This window comes from Bubalus kerabau, chromosome 20, assembly GCF_029407905.1.
Source record: "Bubalus kerabau isolate K-KA32 ecotype Philippines breed swamp buffalo chromosome 20, PCC_UOA_SB_1v2, whole genome shotgun sequence".
In the NCBI taxonomy this organism is placed as follows: domain Eukaryota; kingdom Metazoa; phylum Chordata; class Mammalia; order Artiodactyla; family Bovidae; genus Bubalus; species Bubalus kerabau.
This window is the reverse complement of record NC_073643.1, coordinates 47,807,190-47,834,141: the sequence shown is the minus strand read 5'-3', so window position 1 is coordinate 47,834,141 and position 26,952 is coordinate 47,807,190. Positions and strand designations below refer to the sequence as shown.

General features: G+C 42.1%; 2 protein-coding genes across 2 annotated transcripts in view; one reads left to right on the top strand and one right to left on the bottom strand.

Annotated features, from left to right (window-relative positions):
* Positions 1–26,952, top strand: part of CACNA2D3 (calcium voltage-gated channel auxiliary subunit alpha2delta 3) — a 908,562-nt gene that overhangs the window by 751,794 nt on the left and 129,816 nt on the right. The window contains exon 27 of the mRNA XM_055556946.1: positions 1,304–1,384. Coding sequence (XP_055412921.1) covers positions 1,304–1,384 — 81 coding nt within the window. The remainder of the gene's footprint in view (positions 1–1,303; positions 1,385–26,952) is intronic.
* Positions 16,533–26,274, bottom strand: LRTM1 (leucine rich repeats and transmembrane domains 1). Its single transcript, XM_055556944.1, has 3 exons — positions 25,829–26,274; positions 22,928–23,524; positions 16,533–17,050 (listed from the first exon to the last, which is right to left on the bottom strand). The coding sequence occupies exons 1-3, from the start codon at positions 25,833–25,835 to the stop codon at positions 16,617–16,619; spliced, it is 1,038 nt and encodes a 345-aa protein (XP_055412919.1). The 5' UTR covers positions 25,836–26,274; the 3' UTR covers positions 16,533–16,616.

Genomic DNA, 26,952 nt, shown 5'->3' with positions numbered 1-26,952 from the left:
GTTTCAGCTTTAACATCAGTCCTTCCAATGAACATCCAGGACTGATCTTTAGAATGGACTGGTTGGATTTCCTTGCAGTCCAAGGGACTCTCAAGACTCTTCTCCAACACCACAGGTCAAAAGCATCAATTCTTCAGCACTCAGCTTTCTTCACAGTCCAACTCACATCCATACATGACCACTGGAAAAACCATAGCCTTGACTAGACGGACCTTTGTTGGCAAAGTAATGTCTCTGCTTTTGAATATGCTATCTAGGTTGATCATAACTTTCCTTCCAAGGAGTAAGCGTCTTTTAATTTCATGGCTGCAGTCACCATCTGCAGTGATTTTGGAGCCCCCCCAAATAAAGTCTGACACTGTTTCCACTGTTTCCCCATCTATTTCCCATGAGGTGATGGGACCAGATGCCATGGTCTTCATTTTCTGAATGTTGAGCTTTAAGACAATGTTTTCCCTCTCCTCTTTTACTTTCATCAAGAGGCTTTTGAGTTCCTCTTCACTTTCTGCCATAAGGGTGGTGTCATCTGCATATCTGAGGTTATTGATATTTCTCCTGGCAATCTTAATTCCAGCTTGTGCTTCCTCCAGCCCAGCATTTCTCATGATGTACTCTGCATATAAGTTAAATGAGCAGGGTGACAATATACAGCCTTGATGTACTCCTTTTCCTATTTGGAACCAGTCTGTTGTTCCATGTCCAGTTCTAACTGTTGCTTCCTGACCTGCATATAGGTTCCTCAGGAGGCAGGTCAGGTGGTCTGGTATTCCCATCTCTTTCAGAATTTTCCACAGTGTATTGTGATCCACACAGTCAAAGGCTTTGGCATAGTCAATAAAGCAGAAATAGATGTTTTTCTGGACCTCTCTTGCTTTTTCAATGATCCAGCAGATGTTGGCAATTTGATCTCTGGTTCCTCTGCCTTTTCTAAAACCAGGAAGTTCATGGTCCACATATTGCTGAAGCCTGGCTTGGAGAATTTTGAGCATTATTTTACTAGCATGTGAGATGAATGCAATTGTGCGGTAGTTTGAGCATTCTTTGGCGTTGCCTTTCTTTGGGACACTGATATTAGTAACCACAAATTTTTTAAAATGTGGTCCCTCTGTGGTGATTAATAATTTTGATGTGAAGTGGCTAGATGTTCCCCAGTGGGGGTGTCATAACTCGGTGCATTGATTTCTTAAGCTGAGAGGACTGCCTACACCACACTCCGGGCTTAACAGGGCGGATCCACTCTGAGTTCTGGGAAGTGAGAACTGTTGCAGAATTGGTGACTAATCTTTTTTTTTTTTTCTTATAGGAACAGTCAACAAAAGCAATGTGGTGACAGCAAGTACCTCCATCCAGCTTCTGGATGAACGGAAATCTCCTGTGGTGGCAGGTAAATGATGTATTTCAATCAATGAATATAAAATGAGCATGATGTCCATTCATCATTCATCAGCTACTTCCATGTATCAGAAAGTTGGCTTTGAAAGATTAAAAAAACAAAACAAAACTATATCCTCTTCAGCTTGGCATCATGTCCTCCAGCCTAAGGTTCTGACAGCTGGTTGAATTTGACGTGAAAGCAGAACTATTTCCCAGGACTTTTATCCATAGACTCTGAGCCAGTAGGAAATTGTTGGTATGTGCAGAAGATCATTTCTTGACAGTAGATGCCATGCCAATTTAAAGTAAGCTTCAGATCTCCCATTCTATGTCATTGGGATAACAGGGGCCGTGCAAGGAAATTGTGGGTTTATTTTTGGCAAATACAAGCTGAAATGTGCCCTTCTCTGGAGAACCTGGGATTTTCATCACCCTAATCCCCCTGGGGGATTAGAGTTAGATGTATCTGCAGGTGCTGGGTTTGGGACCAGGGGAAAAGCCATTTCAACACTGAGTTTTAAATTATCAAAGAAACCCTGTATCTGGCTTTCCCCATCTCTCTCACTTTTAAGAGTGTCAGTAGATTTTTTTGACTGACTGGAGGCTTTCATTGGTGATATTTTGCCTATAGGGCCAGAAACTGCCATAAACCCTCCTTTGGGAACAGATGCTGAGAAAATAGAGCCTAAGAGTGTGTCTGGCACATTGTTTGTTTCTGATAAATAATTGTTGGACCCTTTGGTTAATGAGTGGGTGAGACTGTCTAAGTATCATCCTGATAATTGGCTAGATTTACCAAAGGGAGTCATTTTGTTTTTGGTAAGTTGTACCATAGGATGATTTTGAATATCTACTTCTGTGACTCCACACACTGTGGGATGGAATTGAAATGGATCAGACATGTTTGAAGTGGTTGTTCTTTGGCTTTATTTTCTGACATAGCCTGTACATCATAATTGTATTAAATATTAGCAGGACTGAAATATTTGGTGACCATTGCCCTGGTTATTCCTGGGTTATTGGATATGGCAAGGAAGACAGTCATATATATCTGACCTGTAGCTCATCTTCAACTAGGCAGACCTATAACTAATTAGCCAGGAGATAAAGACTGTGAAAATTCAGGGCTGCTGTCTTCACATTTTGTTCTTAGTGTCTCATGTTCCTTGAGGAAAGTAGGAGACAAGATCATTTAACTCAGTAAGATTTATTTTTGTTTGAAGGTCAGCCTTACTCACCTCCAGCCTGACCCAGCCAGCTAGTTCTGGAGGCATGTTATCTCTCTGGAGTTGAGGCCACATGCACCAGCTGATAACATGGTCTGAATCAAATTGTCTGTTTGAAATTTCTTTCTAAAACTTTTTCCTTGAATTTCTCATAAAGTCACCATGAAGGATGCTCTGTTTTGGCTCTGAGATAGCTGTGCCCATCCCAGCCACATCTGTCCAAGTTAACAAACCATGTTCAAATGTTTCCAAATGACTTACATTTCATAAATGTCTATTTGGCTGAGTATGGATGAAACGTGGACTCAGCCTGGGCACTGTGTATCCAGTCTGGAGAAGACCATGACTTTTCCAAATGGTGTGCTTGTCTACTGTTTATTTATACGTTGGCCAGAGACCACAGGCAAGTCATGAGACATGGTTGGCCCACCCTGAGTGGGTGGAAGAGACATCCTCCTGGTCACTACAATTCAATGTGTGTCAACCGGTGCCCATTTTCAGGAGGCAGTTACAGAGCAAGACAAAAAACAAGGTTATCCAGAGAACGGTATTTAGTCATTACCTTTTAAATCTGGTGATTATGAACCTTCTTTTTTAAAGTATATTGAGTAGACATAAGATAAAACAGAATTGCTCATATTTGACCTGAAGGCTGACATGGATGCAGCATCATGAAGGCAGTGACCTCAAAAGAACCTTTATGTCTCCAAAAGCAGAGAGGCCTCCTCAGCACTTCCCCACATTTCATTGGCTCTGACTCACCCGTCATGTCACTGGATGATTAGGTTCGGCAACTTTCTTCTGTGTATTCTCGACAAATTAAGTAGACATTGTTTACTGCTTTAAAATTAAAAAGCCCATTTTAATTGGGGAAGAAACCTTGTTTTGACAGATGAAGATGAATATGTGAGCAGGCTTGTCCCCCAACCAGTGTGCCTCCAACGGCACATGGGATACAGCCAACTGGCAGTAATTTGGGATTTCAATGAAATCCTTGTGCTGAATTGAAATTTATCTGAAAAGAAAGGTGTGCAACTTTGCAGTTTATTATCAAGGACTACTTTGAAAAGCCTGCAGTGCTCCCAGATCTGGTCTGGTGTTCTCATGTTCATTGGCTACATGTGTCTGTTTGCGATAGAAAGAGTTTCTTGTTTTGGTTTTATGTGTGTGTGTGTGTGTGTGTGTGTTATTCTCTTCTTTCTCTCTTTTTTTGTTTTCTTTTTCAAACAAAAACATTTAGATACTCATCTGTCAATGACATCTTTGAAGAAAGGGCAGTCAAACTGGGCCGGGTTCCATATATACGTCAGCCTCGGAGCATAAATGGGCCCCATCCATCTTCTTGGCCTATGACATTGCTTATAGTCCTTTTCTTGAGGAACTTGCCAACTCTCCAGCTGCCACTAGCATGCTAAATTTTCTTAATTGCTTTCCCACTGCACAGGAAGAAGTGGTAGGACTTTCTCTTTGGCCCACCAAGTCTCTCTAGAGTGCTAGAACCTGCTGTGTGTGTCAGGCCCCTGATCCATTTTTCTGTTGTTATTGGAAATGTAAACCTGGGATTGTAAGGTCCACATAGTCTTGTCAGTCACTCTATAACTTGCTAAATGTGTGGTCTTAGGTCCCTGAAGTTCTATCTAAAATAGGATTGGGATTACTATCTCCCTCACCTTACTCTGGGTTGATTTGGGGATAAAAATGAGGAAATAAATTTAAAAAACATCAATGTCAAGAAGTAAAAATTATCAGGATTTGAGGTGGCCTATTTTTATCTTCAAGTTGGCAATGTACTTCTGCATTCATTCATTTATTCAATAAATATTTCCTGACCTCTTTCTTTTGCCAGCCCTCTAAATAGAAATAAATAATAACCAGACCCTGTGATTGACAGTCTCTCCCCTTACTCCCTATCCTCGCCCCAACCCCCACCCGAGACCTTTAAAATAGCAGCTATTTTTAAAGCCATGTCTGCACAGGATAAGTGAATTGAAAAGCTGAACAGTCATTTAGAAACTCCTAGAGATCAAAGACTTCCTACTTTTCATCTTCTGTCCTTCACAGCATAACCCAGTGTAGTCCCTGGAGTATAGTAGACACTCAGTAAGGATTCTATACATTGGATTGAACTTACAGAAAGCCATTTTGCCCTTAGTTGTTATGACTTGAGTTCTGTAAGTTACCTAGATCATGGTGTTCATTCTACTACACTCTCAATGAAGAGACCAGGCCCAATAAACCAATAGCCATAGGCACTGTTTCCATCATGCTGGAGTGGACAGGACCAGGAGAAGAAAATAAATACATAGATGGGAGGAGCTCAGAAAAATTGGAAGGTATAAGGAGGCAGGGAACTTCTTCCCCTCCATGGAGTGTTTTCTGACTTCCCTGTGCTTCTAGACTCTCCCTCTGACAAATATAAAACACTTAATCTCAATTTTTGATAAGCTCATATTTCTGAATTTTGAAAGTAATAGATAATAAATTCTGAGTTATTTGCTTTAAAATGTAAACTTTAACATATCAAAATCTAAAATCTCTTCTAAGATATTCTAATTTCATTTCCTAAATAATTTCTCTGCAGAGGCAAGGGCCATCCCAATTATATTTTTATTCCCAGTGCTGAGGTAAGAATTGATATGATAAATATGTCAAGAATATTGACTAAGTGACTTGAGAAAGGTGGGGTTCATTTTTACCTGTTCTCTATACTACCCACTCCAGTGTTCCTGCCTGGAAAATTCCATGGGCAGAAGAGCCTGGCAGGCTACAGTTCATGGGATTGCAAAGAGTCGAACACAGCTAAGCGACTAACACTTATAGGCACACATGCTTGCAAAGTTTACTGGCCAAATAGTAGGAACGCAGAACCTGACCAAAACTCTGAGAGAGGCACTCAGCAGCTAAACTTCCAATCCACACCACAGTGAAGTGCTGCAGACCAATATGGATATGTTAAGGACTAGGAACACTGCCTGGTGCCCCATTTTGATGGCAGCTGTTGTTAGCACAGTACTTGGCTCTGCATTAGCAGATATTTTTTCGAGGTCCAAGCATCTAACCTGATGCTTAGGGTAGCTAATGTGTTCAGCAACAGAAAGAAAGGCACTGGTTACAGGAATGAATATTTTAACAGGTTTATTGAGACATGAATGATTTGCATACCTAAAATTACCTGTCTTAAGTGTAAATTTTAAGGATTTCTAGTAAATTTTGGGAGACTCTGATCTCCTAGTCTATTCCTTTGCAAGGAACACTGAGCATGTTAGATCCATTCATGGGGAAAATTGGAAAATGTAGGTTAAGTGGTCTTATTTGCATAATTTGGGCCTTATAATGAAGGGGGATGCTTGATGTTAGGACAAAAGATCTCATTTTAACCAGTTGATTAAGAAAGAGGTTGCTGAACATCACTGACCATTAGCTATTGTCAGGTACGTGTTATTTAAACTGAGTGTACTATTTGATATACAGCTTTCCTTACAGTTGGGTAAATAATGGTGCCAAAATGTTACAGGCCAATATTCAGCTCATCAACCTTTCTTTGGTAGGATTTCATATCTGTGGTATATATGAGCTAACTAGTATTTAGAAATTATGTGTCAAGTCTCCATGGATAAACTTCTAGTTTATAGGTGAGCAAAGGGAATGTTTTATTATAGCAGAGGTTAATATTTACTGATCACGCTAGTTGTTCTTAACCAGGGACAGTTTTGACCCCCAGGAGACATTTGACAACATCTGGACATATTTTCGATTGCCGTGACTGGTTAGGAGGTGTCCTGCTGACATCCAGCAGGCAGAGATCAAGGATACTCCAGAATATCCGACATCACACGGGACAGCCCACAACAACGCAGTGTCATCTGGTCCAAAATTCAGCAGAGGTGAGGGGGAGAAATGGGTTACACTGACAGGCAAACTTCAACTCTTGGTGCTTTCAAATTCAGTGTTTTCCCATGTAGGCTTACTTACAAAAAGCTCGTATTTCATATCTTCATTTTTTTATTAAATCGTTCAATGAGTATATATATCTAGCACCTACCACTTTCCTGTTGCCGGGGATACAGCTGAGAACAAGCACCCCGGAGGGCATTGTGGAGCGAGCTGGGGGATGATGTTTGATGCGGTGAGAGGGCACTGTTGGCTCTCCTGCCTTGAGGCTGGGGTGGCAGCTGCTAGTGAAGAATCATTCCAACCAAACTGCTGCCAGTGGGGGAGAGCCTGCACTTGTGGGGGAGGTACAGACAGCAGACAAGCTTCGCAGGAATGGGAGGAAGAAAGGAAGGAGGGCGGGAGGGAGGAGGGGGAGAGGGAATTTCCGGCTGCGGTTGATGCCCTGTGAAAAATGAAGTGTGGTTGGGAGTACCAAAGGCAGGGAAGAATGCTCATGTTCATACTTATATGTGGCAGACGCAGTGCTTCTCCAGACTGAGGGAGGATGGGGACTCAGAGAAGGCCTCCCTGAGGAGGTGACCTGATCAGAGATTGGAATGATGAGATACAGCCATTATGCAAAGATCTGTGGGAAGAACGTTCCAGCAGAGGGAACAAACTTCTCCAGGAATCTTGAGTGAGATCCCTCACACATGTTGTGTCTTGATGGTTTCTCTGAGACACAAATGAGTCTCTCAGGTTTGGGTGGTATTTACTAGGATCTAAAAGCATGACTGATGGGCAGATGCTCCAGGGAGAAGTGAGGAACCCAAGGCAAGTTGTGGTCTACATGTCAGCTATGAGATGGGGCTTTTTATGTATTTGGCATTAATTTGTTTTTAAGTGGACTTACAAATGCACTGCAGGGGCAAAAGGGGCTCTAAGCTGTAGGAATGACAATAACAAACTTCAGAGACATGGATTAGTGATGTAGCTACCAACTATGCTTTATTTCAAGTCTGCAAGAGAATCTGAGTTAGAGTTGGCCACAGAGAACAGCTGCTCTGCATACCACAGTAGTCAGTGACAGGCACACTGAGGATCATTGCTCCAGGAGTAAAAATAGCCCAGAGTTTTGAGAAACTGAATCTGTGCTCACTCTCCAGGACACTCACTCCCATGAGCCACTGTCCTTTTATAAACCTTACCAAAAGCCCCAACACATTCTCCACCCCCAAATCAGCAGCAGAATTTTGGAGTTATGGATCCTTATACCCAGTTTTTGAGTTCTGTTTTGGCAGAACTCTGCTTTCCAAGGTCATGGTGGGATTTGGACATTAAAGCCAGTGTAAGCCAAGGATTTAGCAGTGAGCACAGGGCCATTTCCCCCTTCTTGCTCTGGGATTGAATTTTCATATTTGTAAAACGAGGATGATTGGTGCTTTGGTTGAATTTCTAGCAGCCTGCTGCTGCTGCTAAGTCGCTTCAGTCTTGTCCGACTCTGTGCGACCCCATAGACGGCAGCCCACCAGGCTCCGCCGTCCCTGGGATTCTCCAGGCAAGAACACTGGAGTGGGTCGCCATTTCCTTCTCCAATTCAGGAAAGTGAAAAGTGAAAGTGAAGTCACTCAGTCCTGTCCAACTCTTCGCGACCCCATGGATTGCAGCCCACCAGGCTCCTCCGTCCATGGGATTTTCTAGGCAAGAGTTGGAGTGGGGTGCCATTTCCTAGTTTTTAAATATAGAGATTTGTTTCATCATCATAGAAAAGGAAAATAATTAACCAATAATGGTCTATTTCTTGTACCCAGATTCAGCCTAGCTTTGGGGGACCCCTCTAGTTCCTTTTGAGAAAAATAATTTATATAAAGAAAAGTGCTTGGTGAATACTTACAGCTGAGTGCTCAATAAGGGTTAGCTGGTAAATTATCACTGCTGTTGTTAAGAATGATACATGCTACACCGACCACACTCATTAGCCAGTGCTTTTTGTCATGTGCTGTTCCCTGTGAAAACTTGCATAGGGGATATCATTATAGTATCTTTAAATGTTTCATGGTAAAGTTTTGAAAGTCACACTTTCTTGTACCTATTCCTCAGAACAGAGACTGACAAACTCTAATCCACAGAATGAAATTTAGGATGCTGCCTTTTTTTTTTCTAAGATTTTTGTTGAGCTATATTTCATTTACTATAAAGTTCACCATTTCAAGTCTACAGTTTATTGGGATTTGGTATTTTTTAGGTGGTACGATTGTCACCACAGTCTAACTTTAGAACAATTTTATATTCTCCCAAAAAAAACCCCATACCCACACACCCTCCTCACTCTTTATATCCCACGCGCTACTCCAGCCCAAGGAAACCCACTAATCTCCTTTCTGTCTCTGTGGATTTGCTTACTCTGGACATTGCAGATAAATGGAATCATACAACATATGGCCTTTTGTGATTCACTTCTTTCACTGAACTTGATGCTTTCAAGGTTCATGTTGTAGCAAGGATCAATACCTTAGCATTTTAAACTGTCAAATGATACCCCATTGTGTGCATGTATGACATTCATCCATTTATCAGTTAGTGGATACTTCTGGGTTGTTCTCACTTTTCAACTATTATTATCAATGTTGATATGAACACTTATGTACGCATTTCTGTTCAGGTACATGTTATAGTTTCTCCTGGGTAGAAAGTGGAATAGAATTGTTGGGTCATAAGGTAATTCTAGATTTGATATTTTGAAGAACTGACAAGCTGTTTTCCAAAGCAGCAGCAGCTTTTTACAATCCCACCAGTATTGTACATGGCTTCCAGTTTTTCCTCATACTTACGAATGCTTGCTATTTCTGTCTTTTTTAATTTAGCTATCCTAGTGGAAATGAAGTGATTTGCATTTCCCTAATAACTAACTACACCAAGCATCTTCTCGTGTACATGCCAGCTCCTTGCATATCTTCACTGGGGAAATGTCTGCTCATATCTTTTGCCTGTATTTAAATTAGGCTATTTGTCTTTTTATTGTTGAGACATAAGTTCTTTATATATGCTGGATGCAAGTACCATGTCAGATACCTATCACTTATGTTTATAAATAATATTTTATTGAAATACATCCCTATCCATGTTTTCTGTGGACAACTTCTTGAGCAAATGGCAGAGCTGAGTAGTTGGGTAGAGACCATATGGACTAAAAAGCCAAAAATATTTACTGTCTGACTCTTTAGAGAAACCGTTTGCCAACTTCTGCTTTAGATAAAAATATGTCACGGTCTGTTTTAAAAAAAATACCAAAAATGCTAATTTGTTCACTCACTTATTTTGCCATATTTTTATCTTATAAAAATGAAGAAAATATTTAAACCAAAGGTGTGTAAGTAGATGTTGAAGACAGAACTTCCTGTATCAGAAGGTATCCATCATTGTGCCTAATATTTTTGTATATGTGGTTACAGAGATATCCCAATCAAAGGTCCTGGGCTTTCTAAAAATATATGCTCTCACTGTCAGTCAAGACAGTGACTTGCTTAATCTTCACTTTAGTTTATAAACCTCTGAACAGTGTAATCAAGGTAATGCTTGATTGAACATTGGAAATGCCCTCACATGCTTTGGTGGAAAACACTTTCTGGGATTTCCCCCCACCCAACACAGCTCATGAGAGATTTGGGGATTTATTTAGCTGCCTTTATCCAGGCAAATCTCCTAGTGACCTTAATGGGATTTTGATCTTGGTTAAAACTAGTGTATATACGACTCAGGCTAAGTGAAGGGCTAAAGAGGATAAATGAGCTGACATGCATTTCCCCTCTCTGGGAAGAGAGGGTATGATTGGAGGCTCAGTCTGTGGACTCTTGCACATGGAAAATGCTTTTGCCAGTCTGTGGTGGGAAAGGGACATTGCTGATCAAAGGCTCTTTATTCCCATGGCCTCCCACAGTTTGCACTCACCAAGAACTCCCACATTCTATTCTGGGTGAAAAGATCTGCATGAGGTCAAGATCAGTGTCTGAATGTCATTCCTACTTCAAGACCAAATTATATGTGACCGGGCTTAGGCAGACTAGAGTGTACAATTGTCTTAAAACATAAAAAGAAAGCTCAGAATGAAAACACAGCACATGGTCATTTTATATGCTCGTACTACACTACCCTTCTTCGACCAATTTCCATGTTTTTGCTGATATAGTAAGGTTCTTTTAAGCCAAACTTATTTCTGTTATTACGTTATTTTGTGTTATTTCTTATTTTTCTGTGCTCTTCTCACTTTCTGTCTTTGATGCTTTCTGGAACCCCTCCAACCAGGTTTCATCCATAGTGAATCATTTCTTATCAAGGTTATTTACAGCTCCCACATTACCAAATCCAAAATTGAACTTCAGATGTTCTTTTTTCTTGGTCCATCAGCAGCACTTGACCATGTTGACCACATTCTCCTTGAAAACCTCTTTATTTGGCTCTTTGCTTACCTTACTGCCTACCATCTAGGTCTCCTTTGCTGATTTTGTTCATCTCTTGATTATGCATGTTGGAGGGCCCCAGGGCTCCTGTACACTTGCAAGGCTTTTAACACCATTCATGAGGTGATGATTCCTAAGCCAGACCTCTTTCCCTTGACTCTCCCTTGTCTGATTAGTGTCTCTGCCTCTCCCATCAAAAACATCTCATTCCCCAAAGCCCATCAAATGCAATTGACTCCAAGCTTAATTTGTTGTAGTTACCTGGTTATTCAGTCCAAAAAGTTAGGAGTCGTTTTTAAAAAAAGTATTTATTATGGATAATACTGAATATAATCAAAAGTAAATAGAAGCATGAGAAGAAACCCAAGGAAACCCATGCATCCTTCATTCAGATTCCTTCTCCACTAATCATTAATGACATGACTTTGAACAAATTACCCAAACCCAATGAATTATCTTCATCTGTCATATGGCAGTAAAATGCTCTCATGTTTTGCTTAATTTGAGACTTAGACAAAAATGAAAATATTACACTAAAAACAACTGGCACACAACCTGGTGCTTAATAAAAGTTTATGGCAGTTCTATTATTGTTCTTATCCAAATAATTAATATAACAATGCTGTAGTTCTTATAACGTGCTTCACCAGAATGAGTGAATAATGGCAGAGGTTGGGTTGTATTATACATGCTAACCCTTTGCTCCTGTAACTGCATTTATCAGATATGCAATTAATTTTCTGTGTGACTTTGGAAAAATTCCTTTCATTTTCCACTCCTCTATTTCCTGTTTGTAAAATAAGAATATGAAACATAAGTCAACTCCAGTTGATCAGGAGTAGGTACTTAGAAAAGAGATTTAAAAGGATTCTGAGGCTTTGACTGGGGTCAATAGATAAGTTTGCTGAGATCTGTTAGTAATGTCTGAAGCAGGTAGGGAAGCTGGTCACAGCTATTCTGAAATTTGCAACACCTAGACTAACTGCTCTCAAAGGACCTTCCCAATTCCCAGTCCTCTGGTTCTTTTTCTTCTCTTCTTGGTAAGCCTTTGAAACTGGGTAACATCCTATCCATCCAAATGAATATTCAGTGTCATTAGAGTGAAAATTAGATGTGGATACTCCAGTCAAGACTCTGAAAGGAAAGTGAGGGATTGCAGTCCTGCCTCTCCCAATGGGAGGGAGGTTTATTTGAGACCTTATTAAAGTTTGAACATAAATAAATAAATAATTTTCATCATAAGGGAAAACAGGGTATTTCCCTGAAGTTGTGTATAAGCCACACCCAGTAACACCATGTGGGGTTGGAATATCATTTGCTGGTAGGTTTCTGTCTAGTAGCATTTAGCATTGGATACACTGGTGGGTTTGACCCAAGTGAAAATGGTTATTTCCTGACCTGCAATAGAAAGTTACAGATTTCTAACAGTTAGTTGTATAATTATGATAATCGATGCTACAGATAGATTATTTTAGAAATTGATCTGCTTCCTTTTATATTTTGGATCTAAGATAAGAGTGTCTAATTTCTGGAGTAACTTGGTTAACTTGAATAATGAGATTTCAGAGCCTTCAGGAGGAAATCCTGTGATTCACTTTTAAGTCTTCCATTTTTGTAAGAAAAAATATGAAACATCCATTGTTCATGGACGTTTTATCATCTGAAGCACAAGATTGTTCCTGCAAGGTCAGGGATATTTGCCTTAATTTTAAAAGCTTCCCAGGTATAGATTTGACACTACGTCTCCTTTCTCCACAATCTCTGTGGCAGAGATTCCTTCTACAGCCTCATTATATGCCTCACTTTTTTGGGTCCTGCTATTGTGACTCTGATGCTGGGAGGGTTTGCGGGCAGGAGGAGAAGGGGACGACAGAGGATGAGATGGCTGGATGGCATCACTGACTTGATGGACGTGAGTCTGAGTGGACTCCGGGAGTTGGTGATGGACAGGGAGGCCTGGCGTGCTGCGATTCATGGGGTCTCAAAGAGTCAGACACGACTGAGCGACTGAACTGACTGAACTGATTATGAGTTTGTGACCTCTGGCAAAGCAAATATAGTGATACTGTGCCACTAAATATAATGAAGAAACTATATTTTACAAAATTTTCTCAGAGCAATCAACAATAAATGTGATATTTGTTCACAGTATTACTTCAGTAAGGCTCTATGATGGAAGGGCATTTTATAGGAGAATCTATAAATATGACAGCAGCAATAAACAGCTGAAAATAATCTATGAGGCGTTTGCAAATTACCCCTCATGAGCTGTAGTGGTTGTGGAAGATAATTTGTGGTTCTCACAGAATACCCTGCAAATTGAGTCTTTCATCTGCAAGTTTTTTAACAGAGAAAACATTTCATTTCTCCTATTAACAAATGATAACTCTGCATTTGTTAATCTAAACAATTTGATTTATATTTTTCTGTGCTGAGAGACTTGTTGACATTTTAGGGTAAGTAATTATTTTCATCGCCAACTTCTCTTTGTGGTAAAAAGATAGACATCTGAATATAAGAAGGTCTCGTTTTAATAATTTTCCTTAAAGACATCTCGTAAAGCAGGAATCTATTTGCCCAAGTTATCATCTGTGCCTAGAAATCTTTTAGGACATGGGTGTCAAGGAGTGAGGATTCTGGCCACATCCAGGGTTTTCTGCGGTGGATTGGAAGCTCTGACATGTAATCGCTGTGGGCAGGGGGATGGGGTCGACCTGCACAGTCACCAGACCTCCAGCAGAACATAGTGCATTGGATGTCTTAAATCACAGCAGTGAAAACAAATAAATCAATAAATTAAAAAAAAAATCACAGCAGTGAAAGAAGCACGCGATGTTGGTCTCAGTAGTTTCCAGGTTATGTAATATCTGTTCAAGTATCTCACGGGTTGGTTGCCAAGATTACATGAATGTTCATGAGCACACCTCTCACCATGCATGGTATGTAGCATGAGCTCTCAAAACATTTGGTGAAATGAGGACAATGTATAAAAAGATCTCCTCGATTTCGTTTCTCATATTGCTTTCTTGGCCAAGGACTCATGGTCCAGGGCAAGGAAGATTTTTTTTCTACCTGGAAAGTAATCCCTCCATCCTTAGACGGGATGCTTAGTCTCACCACTGAAGTAGTGCATGAAGAGAGCAGAAAGGGGGCACCAGGCTTGGGATGGAGCTGATCCCAGAAGCCAGCTTTCCCTGAGATCTCCTTTTGATCTTAAAAATCCACGGTAATTTTTCAGTCTACTCTTTAACATATCCAGACTTATTTTAATATTCAGAAAAAAATTTAGCATCAAATGTAAATGTTTTCCCCCAGAAGAATCATTTAGCAAAATTGCTGTTCCAGCAACTTGGCCCATCTTTAACTTGTGGGGTGGGGGCACAGTGGTTGTGAAGCACTGTGAGGAGGTATAGATATTCTCTGGGATGTGTGAGTCCCACAGGGTAGGCTAGGGTAGGTCCATCTGTCTTTCCCCTGACCTCTTTACACTGCTGGGCAAGGCTTTGGCTGCATCAGACAGGGAAAGAGTATTCCAGCCTGTATGGACCTCCCATTCATGTGCCAGGTTAGGGAATGGACTACTGATTTAAGATCCAAAACACTGTTACATGCCCTGAAGAAGTGAATGCAGAGCCAGTACCCTGAGTGGCAAATATGCTTTATCCTTTGAACCAACTCCAGTTGATTAGTTCTGGTTGCCTACAATGCTGTCTTAAGAAGGCATCTGTGGTGCATCAGGGCTCAGGGGGAGGAATGCTGGGATTGATTAGTGATGTCTGTCAAGGCCTCTGGAGGGACAACTCACCCTGGTCTCTTCTTTTGCTGAGTCCTTAACTCCTCTGTGTAATGATTTTAATACTAACAGGTGACTCTAAATATGAGATGGGGGCATCATAAGAGAAAGAACAGGTAGAATCTACTTTAAGAAATCCTAGCCTGAGAAAATGCAAATTTACAAAATACGTAAATCTGGAATCAATTATTGCCATTACAGAAAGATTCCATGAAAGGTTCCTTTAAATAGCGAGCTCCCCTACTGCATTAAAATGATGATTCAATTTACAAAAATTTCCTTTGCATGCAACTCTTCAGGACCGTGTCTGTGGAGTTAAGCAAGCCACACCTGATTTTTTTTAAACCCTGGTCTAAATAATGTTCAGGATGGCTGCTGCCACATATCTCAAGTCTCTTGATAATTCCCACTCTCTTCAGACTTCCTCTGACTTCCTCTCCCAGAGTGTTGAGTAGACAATCTGGGTGGTGGTCAGCAGCTGCTGGCTTCCACCCTGCTGCGGCTGCATTTCATTAGTGGGTAAACTGATTGCTGTGTTTATGTGTGGGTGTGGTTGAACAAGCCTGTGCACTCTGCGCACTCTGTACGTAGACACAGATACACATAAGCCATTATCTCGCTCTCAGCCCACCCTAAATTCATTCCTGCTGTGAGAGTTATAGAAGGAAGGTTCCAGTTGCGGGGTGGATGTGGCCTTTCGGTGACACGTGCCCTGAGTTCCGCCACCCCGTCCTCTTTGTGTTTGTTTGTGTGTTATTTCCCCTTGCATCAGAAAACTTCCCCAGACCTTGCGCCTGAGTCGTATTATCCACTCGTGGAGCCCTCTTCTTCTTCTGTGGCCTAGAGAGCCCCAAATGGTTTTCTGATTTAGAAAATTAAATAGAATCTGACTCTTGCGGCAAGCTACAAAAATTCCCAACCAACAGACACTCCCGCTAAATGGGTAACATACCTAACATCTAAAAGTATCACTGGTCTAGCATGAACTTGGATTATAGAAGCACTCACTGCCCCGTGGGTAAGATCACCAGCTTCTTCCCAGGCACTCAGAATTGGGCAGTTTTCCAGTGGACCATAAACCTCCCAGGCATGCTGACTGCCGTGTGTGTTTGTATTTCAGCTGCTTTGTTAAAGCAACTTAATGCAGGGAAGAGTACCTTGAAAGAGATGTACCTTCCCTTTCTCCACGGACAGCCTTTCCCATGTAGAATAATTGTCATAACTTCTCAGGCACAGAGCACAAGTTATCATATCTATTTCAACTATGGTATTAATAAATTTTTTTAAAATCTCAACATAAATTTATTTCCATAAATATATATATGCATACATATAAATGTGACCCCATGAACTGTAGTCTGCCAGGACCCTCTGACCATGAGGATTTTCCAGGCAAGAATACTGGAGTGGGTTGCCATTTCCTTCTCCAGGGGATCTTCCCAACCCAGAGATCAAACCCGGGTCTCCTGCATTGCAGGCAGACTGTTTACTGGCTGAGCCACAAAGTGAAAGTGAAAGTTGCTCAGTCATGTCCGACTCTTTGAGACCCCAAGGACTGTATAGTCCATGGAATTCTCTAAGCCAGAACACTGGAGTGGGTAGCGTTTCCCTTCTCCAGGGGATCTTCCCAACCCAGGGATCAAACCCAGGTCTCCCGCATTGCAGACAGATTCTTTACCAGCTGAGCCACAAGGGAGCCCACTGGCTGAGCCACAAGGGAAATCTAAATATATATGTATATGCATATATATATATATATATTTTTTTTTTTTTACAACACATCTTTTTTTTCCTTTTGGAAAAAGAAAATGAGGCAGTAACAGTGACCCATCAGCCCTACTCAGAAACTGTTTTCTGGTTTAAAATGATTATTCCTATTTGAGATGAAAGTTCTCAGGCCAGTGAGCTGTCAAACAGCTGTTTTCCTTCTGTCTTCGTGGGCTCATTGGTTTGAGCCAAGCGTCCCCCATGGTCCTGGGCTGTGATAGCTGCGTAGGTGCAGCCGTAGATGGCGGCCGCCAGCATCATGAGACACACGATCCCACACACCACCCCTGTTATGACGATGGTGGCCACGGCGTGGCGCAGATTGGCCGGCCTTGGCTTGGGTTTGATCTCACACTCCCGGTGGTCTCGCTCCCCTGTGCTGTGGCTGTCGGAGAGCCTGGGGACAGCCCGGCGGGCAGCACCTAGCTGCGGCACCTGTGAGGACTGCAGGTGTAGAGAAGGAAAAGGGCAGGGCTGGTACAGCTCGTGAGGGATTTCACGGAGGTCCTTTCCCTTCCAGGCGTCCGGTGACACACAGATGATGCTGTCCGTTATCCCCCCTTTAAGAAACAAAAACAAAGAAGGATAGCAGAACCTGATGCAACCAAATTCCCAGATCCTCGGCCTGCAAAACGTAGGCAGATGGAATTTATAAAACACCTTTTTTCCCCCCTGGAGTCAAAGAATTTAACAGCCATATTTTATGATTTTAAGATTTCTAAATTGGCTACATGCTAAAAATGCCACACACTAAATGGGCAATTATGTATGAGCAAGAATTCATTAGAAGCCAGGTCACCGTTACCTTATAAATGCCAAGGGGAGACAATGCAAAAGCTGACAGGAAGGGGCGCTGGAGGCCAGCCGAGGGCACTGTCGCACGCCCTAATGAGCCCTGCCACACAAGAAATCTATTATGCCAAATCACCACTGGAGACCTGAGAAATAAATAATGAAAACAAATGTCTCTTCTTGTGATGTTATGTGTTAATTTCAAAGACCCTATGTCTCCTTCTGTGCGCGGGCCTGGCGGTGTCTTAGGTTAGGGCTGGCTTTTCGCGTGGTAGATATCCCACAGTCTGGTTTGCTAGCCCCAATTATTTCGCTCAGATAGCGCTCAGGACATTCGGGCCGATTCTTACTCTAAGGGACACAGCCCATGCCCCGCTTCCCTGCCCAGCCCCCGCTCGCTAATGCCGTGTGCAGGCGTCTGCGCTCTGTGAGAGAGGGAGAGAGAGAGAGGAAGATTTGGGAGAATGGCATTGAAACATGTAAAATATCATGTATGGAACGAGTTGCCAGTCCAGGTTCGATGCACGATGCTGGGTGCTTGGGGCTGGTGCACTGGGACGACCCAGAGGGATGGAATGGGGAGGGAGGAGGGAGGAGGGTTCAGGATGGGGAACACATGTATACCTGTGGCGGATTCATTTTGATATTTGGCAAAACTAATACAATTATGTAAAGTTTAAAAATAAAATTAAATTAAAAAATTAATTAATTAATTAATTAATTTAAAAAAATGAGCTAAAAAAAAAAAAAAGACCCTATGTCTCTACCAACACTCTCAGTGATGCCAAATGGGGAAGTCAGCGGTCCTGCGAGTCTTTTGTGTATCTGAAGGTTTGACAGGAATATTTATTACATTCATGGGATTAAGTACAATTAACATGCCTCCTCAGACCTTGAAACATTTAGTATTTTGAGTACCAAACTTTCTAAGATTCAATTTCCATTCTGTGTAAGGGGATTGATTTCCTCAGGTGTGTGGACTACAGGAGGGATTTCAGGAACTTTAGAAATCCTTTTCTAGAAAGAGCAGTGGATGAACAGATTCTATCCTGGCCAAATTTGACCACCAATTTGCTATTTGACCTCGGACAGATAAACTTCTCTGAGTAATTTTCACAAAAACACCTTACTTGTATCTGTTTTGATTACAAAGTACTGTTAGACAAGTCCTCACAACTCTGCTAAAATGGGTAATTTTTGTCCAGGGTCATTCAGGTTAAAAGTGGATGGATCAACACTGAAACATGGCCCACTTCTATGATCCCAGTTTTTCCCACTATACTCCCATCCTCCCTCTCTCTGGAATGTTGTGAGATCCATGGAATTAACACAGTGACCCTCAGTAGATCCTTACCTCCATGAACTGTGACACTAATCTTAGTTAGACTGGAGATTTCTTTGTACACATCATGGGTGGATTATGAAACTATACCAGAAATTCCCATGTAGGAGGTTGTCACTTCAGTGTTTAGAACCTTCCTTTATAACAGCACTTCACAACTTGGGGAATGTCCTCACATCCATTCTACCTGAATTTATAACCTATTGATAGATAGGGCCATTTTTCAGTTCAAGGGTTGCTGTGGCCCAGGTCACTCTGGGGTTGGTGGCCATGACGAAATTCAACACTCATGCCTTTTTTGCTTTTGCTGCTTGAACTGAATCACCTATTGCTAGAGTCTCCTGGGCCTGATCTGGCTTCTTCAGTGATCCCCTGAGGCAAGAACCTCAACTCTAAAGCAAAATGATAATAGAAATCTCTCCTTTCTTGAGCTGAGGTACAGCAGGCCAGAGGTGCAGGGTGCCTGCTCTGGATGACCCCAAGGTGCCAACAGGCTATGACTGAAGATCCCCATCTCAGGGAGTGTTTCAGCACTGAACCTGGGGAACCAGCAATTCCACTAGCTGACTTAGACCTAGACTGGGGCGGTTCACCTAGCCACTCCAGGGTTAAGTTCGTTTCTCCTGTTACCAGCTTCCTGTTTTAACTATTAGGGTGGGAGGCATGGCCTCAGGACCCAGAGCCAAGAGAATACATAGACTAGAGCCTGGGATGTGGCTTGAAGGCCAGGGTTGTGGCCACCAAGAGCTCCATGGTCTCCTGTGTCCTCAGCCAGGACTCACTTCCCAGCCTTCCTCCACCATCTCCTCAGCCACCCTCCAGAAAGTAGATCTGCCAACGACAGCTTGAGGGCCTCAATCTCTTCTGGATTCACGGAAGCTGACAATTAAAGAAGCTCCAGCTTTCCAAGCACTCTCATTATCCATCATCTGGCAGCTAGCAGCTCTTAACCCCTGTCTTGGGGTGAAACGAGATTCATATCCTGAGTCTGACCCCTACTTAGCTTTGCAACCCTAAGCAAATTACCTGACCATTCTGTGCGTCTGCTTGCTCATCTGGAAAGTGAGAGACCAGGGTAATAATGAAATTTACTTCACAAGATTGCTCTGAGGATTCAGCTGAATAAAGTATGTCAACTGTTTAGCACAGTTTCTAGCCCAGAATAAATGTTTAGTACAGTTAACTATTGGCATAAAGATAATTTGTTAACTTATGAATGGAGAGAGAGGAATGCTAATTAGAAAATCTATGTGCATGTTCTTGAAGGAGACATTATTAAATACTCATCAAAGCACTTTTTCTTTCCTTTGATTGTCGGGTCCAGAGGAAGATGAAATTTCCCCACCCTTTGTGGTCAGATTGGAGCCACCTGACTGAATTCTAGCCAGTGGAACCAGTGAATGACACTTCCAGGCTACAAAATCCCATGCTTCATCCTCCATGTATTTTGTTCCCCCTCGGAGGGAAGTAAGGTCTTGATCAATATCTATTACCTTATTTTGCCTTTATTTCATGCATCAGTAGTCAGATTGTCTCCTACATTTGCATTTATTTGCTGGTTTTATTTAGTCATTTTGACACCCATGTCTTGTTATCCCAGATCAGTTTTGCCTTCTTTCAGAGAAAGGCTGTTGTCTGGGTGGGGCAGCTCTGCCATGAGGGAGTATTGAATTGCATTGTGGAGCCTGAGGACCAGAATCGGCCTTAGGAACTCCCTGCTTAACACTGCCAGTTTCCACCTGGTGACCCTGAGGGCTAGTGAGGATCATTAATTTGCCCAAAGATCACCAGGGGGTTTGTGGCAGAGTAGAGGGAGCTATATCCCTCCCTATGTTGCTTCTAGTTTCCTGGACCTGAGAACCATTTTTGTCAAGAAATACTCTCCTTGGATGAAAACCATCTTTCTATGATGGTTTGCCTTATGCTTACTATCTCATCCAGAACACAGTAGGTAAAGCCACTTCACCTCTAGATGTTAACAGTTTTATTTTAAGCCTCCTTAAGAAAGATTTTTGTCAGATCATATGACCTCTGTTGTAGGTCAACTTGAAAATTAACTGCTTAATGATAAGTTATTGACTATTCTATTGTTGAGAGAGATTCTTAAATCAATAGATTCTTAAATCAATAGTGTTTATTTGAACCCATGTGTTCTCCTCCACTTCCTTCTGTATAACTGCTGCAACTATCCAGACTCTCTTGATTCACTAAGCCATGTTTGGATCTCTGATATCTTCCCAAATTATGGGCTCAGATATACATCCATCAACTCAACAGCACTCCTTGACTATGTAATGGGCATCTCAAACTTGACATGCCCCACACTGAGCTCTTGATGTACCACCTCCCACACATACTCGTCCATTTCCCCCATTCCACAGCCTGACCCTTGTCAGCTACTGGCATCACCGTTTACCTGCTTACTCCTGGAGGACAAAACAAAATTGTATTTCCTGTAATATACTCTGTTTTCCTTATATCCAGTTCTGACCCATTAGTAATTTCTATCAGTTCAGTATTCTAAATATCTCCCAAAGTTGATCATTTCTCATCATCCTAGTTTGGGCCACCGTCATCTTCCCTGGAAAACTGAAATCACTTTCTCCCTCATCCCCCTGATTCTTCTTCTGCAGCCTTTGGTTTGATCTCCCTAGAGTCACCAGAGTGACCTTTTTAAATGTAATGAGATCATATTGTTTGCCTGACAAATTCTTCAAGATATTTCCATCTTGCCTAAAATAAAATCCAAATGTCTCAGCCGGCTCTGCACATTTCAACATGACCTGGCTACTGTGCTGTCTTAGCCTCTCTCACTCCCTTCCTCTGCTCTAGCCACTCGTTTGTCCCTCTTTCTGTCCCTCAGTGAAGCCAAGCTTACTTCCACCTCAGGTCCTTTGCAACTACTGTCCTTTTCCCGAGTTATCTCATGGCTCATTTCCCCTCATTATTCCAGTTCTGCTTCCCCATATTACGTCCTTGCAGGGGCCTTCCCTGTCCTTCACATCAGAAATGTAACCCTTATTCCATCACTCTCTGCCTTCACGCTGCCTCTAGCACTAACTGCTCTCTGAACGTAGATACATGTATTTGTCTTACTTAACATGTTTCTACTGTCAGAGTGTAATGCCCATGATGATAGGGATTTTCTTATTCACTGATTTTTTTCTCAGCACCTTGAAATGTCCATGGCATGTAAAATTCACTCAAGTTTAGTATGAATGAATGAATGACACTTAAAAGGTAGGAGGAAAAAAGCACTGTGATGTGGAGGAGGGAATGTAGGGCCAAGACCTAAAGCTGCTCCTTCTACTCTTGTCTTTGCTTCTACTCTGTGATCTTCATCAAGTCACTAAACATCTTTGGGCGTCCATTTCCTATTGATAATAGACTAGCTTTGAGTTAGGAGAGGTTGGCAAACTTTCCTATAAAGAGCCAGTTAGTTCATTTTTTAAGCCTTGCCATAGTCTCTGTCCCAACTATTCAACCTCACCCTTTTAATGCAAAAACAGCCAGACAGTAAATAATAAATGGATGTGAATGTGTTCCAACAAAACTTTATTTACAAAAATAGGTGGGCCATTTCTGGCTCTTAGGCTATATAGTTTGCTGACTCCTGAGTGATTTCCAGAACCCCTCATCTTTAATATTCTGGGATCTCTTGCTTTGTTTTTGACATCTGGTTAAAGAAATACTTGTTCCCTTTGGAGAGGGAGCCGTATTGTATTCAGTTTTAGTAACAGTGGTGTCTCCTAAAGCAGAATGGGTAATCTCAGTGAAGTTTCATAGCTGTCAAATGGTCAGAAGCAGAGAAAGAAGGAGGGGTAGTCCTAAGGAGAAATACCACACCCCCAGTTGGATCACACTTGAAAATCAGAATTTGTTGTCACTTCAGAGTTAAGTAGTTATTGGATTGGTCAAAAAGTTCGTTCAAGCTTTTCTTGTGAAAATTTGGCCAACCCAATATTTAGGTGGATTGAATTTCTTTCTTTCTTAAGGGCCTACAGTTTCCAGATAAATAACTTAATGGTGGTATTAATCAAAAAGTGGAAAGTTGGGGTGGAGAGGGGAAAAAAGTGGAAAGTTGTTTCCATGAATCATATCTGTAGATGAATTTAAATACCTGATTTGAAACACCCTTAATGACTCACTTGCCTCTTTTGCCATACCGTGAAATGACATCAGTGCACAAAAGCTTACACAGATCCCTCAAACACTTTTCAGCATCCCTTCTAATGCAGAGAACCATTGAGGTTTCTCCTAAGTTGATCATACACAGATGGGGGGATAGGCATTAGTTACTGACCTTTATAGACAAATGTCTCCAGCCAGAGTTTAAGACTGAGCAAGTGACAGTTGCATTTCCAGAGGTTGTCTTTGAGAAATAACCGCTTCATTCTGGGCATGGATTCTAGGAGGGCTCGATCGAGCTGCCGAAGCCGGTTTTGCTGGATCGCAAGAACGGTCAGGTTCTCCCAAGACTCACCTAGGGATGCAGGAAGGTGACTTATATTGTTTGATGACAAATCGAGCTCCCTCAGCTGTGGGAGAGAATGGAATAGTCTGCTTTCCAGGGAATGCAGGGAGTTCTGAGTTAAGTTTAAGACCTGCAAGTGCTGAAGTCCATGGAAAACTCCGGGGGTCAGATTTGAAAGAGAATTGTTGTACAAGTTCAAGGTTGTGAGATGTGGCACTGATTTAAATGCAGAAGTCGGAAGCTGGTGGATCTGGTTATCTTGTAAGTGCAGCGTTAGAGTCTGAGGAGGCAAATCGGAAGGGATTTCAGCCAGACCTTGCCGGCTGCAGTCTACAGAATTTGAAGGTGAGTGACAGTGGCATCTCTCTGGGCAGCCGCACACCACCGGGAGCAGGAAAATCATACTGGAAAGCAGGAACAGTTCACCTACAACAAACACAAAGAACCTGAGATAGGAACCCGTTTGTAAGTGGTATCAGCTTTTGTTTCTGCTTTAAGTTCACAGGTAACCAGAGGGTAGATGACATAGGTTATCAAGTAAAAATGTGAAAAAAATATTTGGGGGGGGGGGCGGGCATGTGCCCTTTGTATGAAGCAGCAGAATTATCTAGGACCAGAACTTTAGGAGCATGAGAGGAGTTCAGATAGTCACATTTCTCAAAAGTATGCTCCAGACCGTGCTGTCCAATAGAACTCTCTATGGTGATGGGAATGATCGGTATCTACTGTCTAATATGATAGCCACCAGCTTCATGTGACTTCAGAGCTCTTGAAATGTGACTACTGCAGTCAGGAAACCGAATTTTTATTTCCATTTAATTTTAATCAGTTAAAATTTAGACAGCCATATGGTGCTAGTGGCGCATATTAGCTGGGACAGGTCTGAAGCATTCTTACAAATTGATGTCCGTCTTTCAAGTGTCATACTTCCATGAGTGATGATTGTCTCTGCTCCTTTTTTGTTCAAGAGATTTTAAAACAAAAGCATTAAAATAGCATAATAAACACTCATGTTCCTGTAACAAAGTTCTGTCGGTTATTCATAGGTTGTCATGTTTGCTTCATCTCTTTTTATTTCCTTAACTCAAAGAACCAGTGCATCGCCGATAAGTTAAACTCCCTTTGATTAGCACCCACATCATGTTTTCCGGCAGGAACTGCTCCCCACCACCGCCTTCCCTACCATCACGATTGCATCCCACCAGGCCTTTTAAAAACAACAAAATCACAAATAGCCTTATAGCTCATATTTTGAGCCAGGCACCATTGAAAGTGCTTTATATATATTAATTCGTTTAGCCCACCTAATCTTGTAATTTGGGGTCTTTTATTATGCACATATTAAAGGTGATAAAACTGAGGCACAGAGAAGCTAAATCACTTGTCCAAGGTCATACGGAAGTAGTAGAATCATGATTTAAACCCAGGCAGTCTGCTTTCAGAGTCTATCAGGGTTCTTACTTGCTGTGCTTTACTGCCTGTAAATATTTTTACATACATGCACATAACACACATACATACACAACACACACATACACATACTATAGAATGTTTTGCATAGTGGTTTTTTAAAAAGCTAAATAATCATTGGTATGTTTCATTTTGCAGTTTAGTCACTCAAAACTGATCCATCCACAGGGATGCATAGAGAGCTCATTCATTCCTTCTAGCTTCTGTGGAGTATTCGATGGTGAGGCCTTGCCAGATTTATTATTTAGCCACTCTTGTACTGACGAGCATTTGAGTTGTTGCAGTTTCTTTCGGGACAAATGATGCAGCAGAAGGCATCCTTACACAGGGCTCCTTTGCTCTGTAGAAATGTGTACGGGGGCTCTAGATTCAATAGGTGCCTCCTTGCCAGGTTTGAAGAGGATGCTGAGTTGACATTCTCAGGCGCTGCTAGGTCAGTTTCCAGGGGAGCTTGATCACTCCCTTCTTTTTTCCTGAGACTTGAATTTCAAAATGGCAAACACCCATCAAGGACATTTTGTTAAATTGGTAGAGGAATTCACAGGGCCAGGCAATAATATTTAAAACTTAAGATGATTATCTACTTGTAAAGAAAGTTCTTGAGAGGAGATTTTCAGTTTGTTTGTCTGTTTTTGGCCTTAACTAGGGAAATGTACAATGTGGCTGTCAAATGCATGGAGCCTTTTCCCCTTTGTCCTTTCAATTCTCTTTCTCTGATGCTGTGAACAGTTTTTTACAGCAAGAGGGAAGATATTTGGAAAGCCTTCTGAAGGAGGCTCAGTTTAGTTTTGCTCAAGAGATGCAAAGCATTCTAGTCCAGTTCCCTCTTGCAGCATGTAAAAGAGAAAAACCTTGTTTTCTTTTCTATAATTTTGCAAATAATATACATCTCAGTGCCAAAGAAGCTTCTGATCAGAGGAGAGTTGCCACCCCTCACTTTAGCTGTGCCTTACCCAAGCATTCATTAACTGCAGAAAATCGTGCCACTCCTACCCCGCCCCCCAAGTAGATGATATATGAACTCCAACCTGAAGGACTGTATTTTCTCTGAAATGGCCCATAACAGGCCAACTGCATATCCATTCATGACTAGGTACGTTTGTCCACTCTCTCTTCCTCTGACCCAGCATGACACAAACATGAGACATTTTTAGCATCTTTTGTTCTTTTGAGAAAGACAACTTCCCACAGATACCTTCCTGAGTTGGGGGGGGGGAGGGTCCCGCTTTCTAAGGCGTGAGGGGATTAATCATGGCTCACCTTCCATGACTGAGTCTCCACCGGCTTACCCGCTGAACCCGAAGCCCACCTTTATTAATCTGCAGATCAACACATCGAGGGCATGGCAGACTCCAAGTCCAGGTTTTCATTCACTTTTTTTCTGAATCCTGCCAGTGCTTTTCTTCAGCACAGGGAACAGTTGTCGCTTTCAGGAGACCACTTATTTAAGCAGCCCTTTCCCTGTCTCCATCTGGATTGTTTTCCGTAAGAGGATCTTTTGATTGTGCTCCTTCCTTCTTTCTTAAAGCGTTGCCCTTCCCAGGATCATCGCTGCCTTTCCCATTGAGATGAGGAGCCACAGAAAGAATGTTTGTCAAACCTCAGTGAACAGCTGTGGCATTCAAACATGACCCCGATGGCTCCGGCTTTTTGATTATTTAATCTGCTTGAAGTCCAGGGCACCAAAATAAAACTGCCTTCTTAATCCAGTCCTGTTTTCTGAATTCTGTTGACTTATTAACCATGCTGTGTCAACCCATGTCAAGTTGGGAGATGCTCGCCGTGGATCCTCGATCTGGGGTTCTAGCAACAGAGCCAGCAGAGTGTGTAATATGAGGACAAATTGACCTGCTGGAGGCTGACACGGTTTCCACAGTGCACTGTTTGGTCACCAAAGGCTTATTCAGCCAACATCCGTAGGGATTAGCTGTGTTGACAGGGTCTCGATGCCCTGAAATTCATAGCCATGGTTTCCTTTCGTGGACATCACAACCTCTTCTCCCTGGTGCAGCAAATACTTCTCAGCTGCTTCTTTGCTTGTTCTCCTCCCACCGACCCCCCTCTCCTGCCCCCATTGAATTGACCTCTCAGTTTGCATGCCTTTGGAAATACTTCTCAATCTTTCATCATTTCCCTAATGCTGAGGTTCTGGCCCTTTCCTCATTTTTCACATATAAAACAATAAAGCCGCCCTCGTGAACACCAGGCGTCAATGAACTGTGACTGTTCTGTAATTGAAGCCACTGGAAACTTTCCCACCAGGGACTGGAACGTTTCTTTGAATGTGCAAATGCCCTGCCATTTGCTGAGGTGGGATTTCAGTGTCAAAGCTGCCCTTCAGCATGCCAAAATGTCCCACGTGCCTCCCGCAACTCATGTAAAGA

What these genes read in the sequence shown, in the direction of transcription:
- LRTM1 (XM_055556944.1), bottom strand. An exon ending in GGAGACATTTGTCTATAAAG is followed by an intron (nt 17,051 to 22,927) that starts GTCAGTAACTAA and finishes TGTTTCTTAAAG; the next exon opens with GGGGGATAACGGACAGCATC.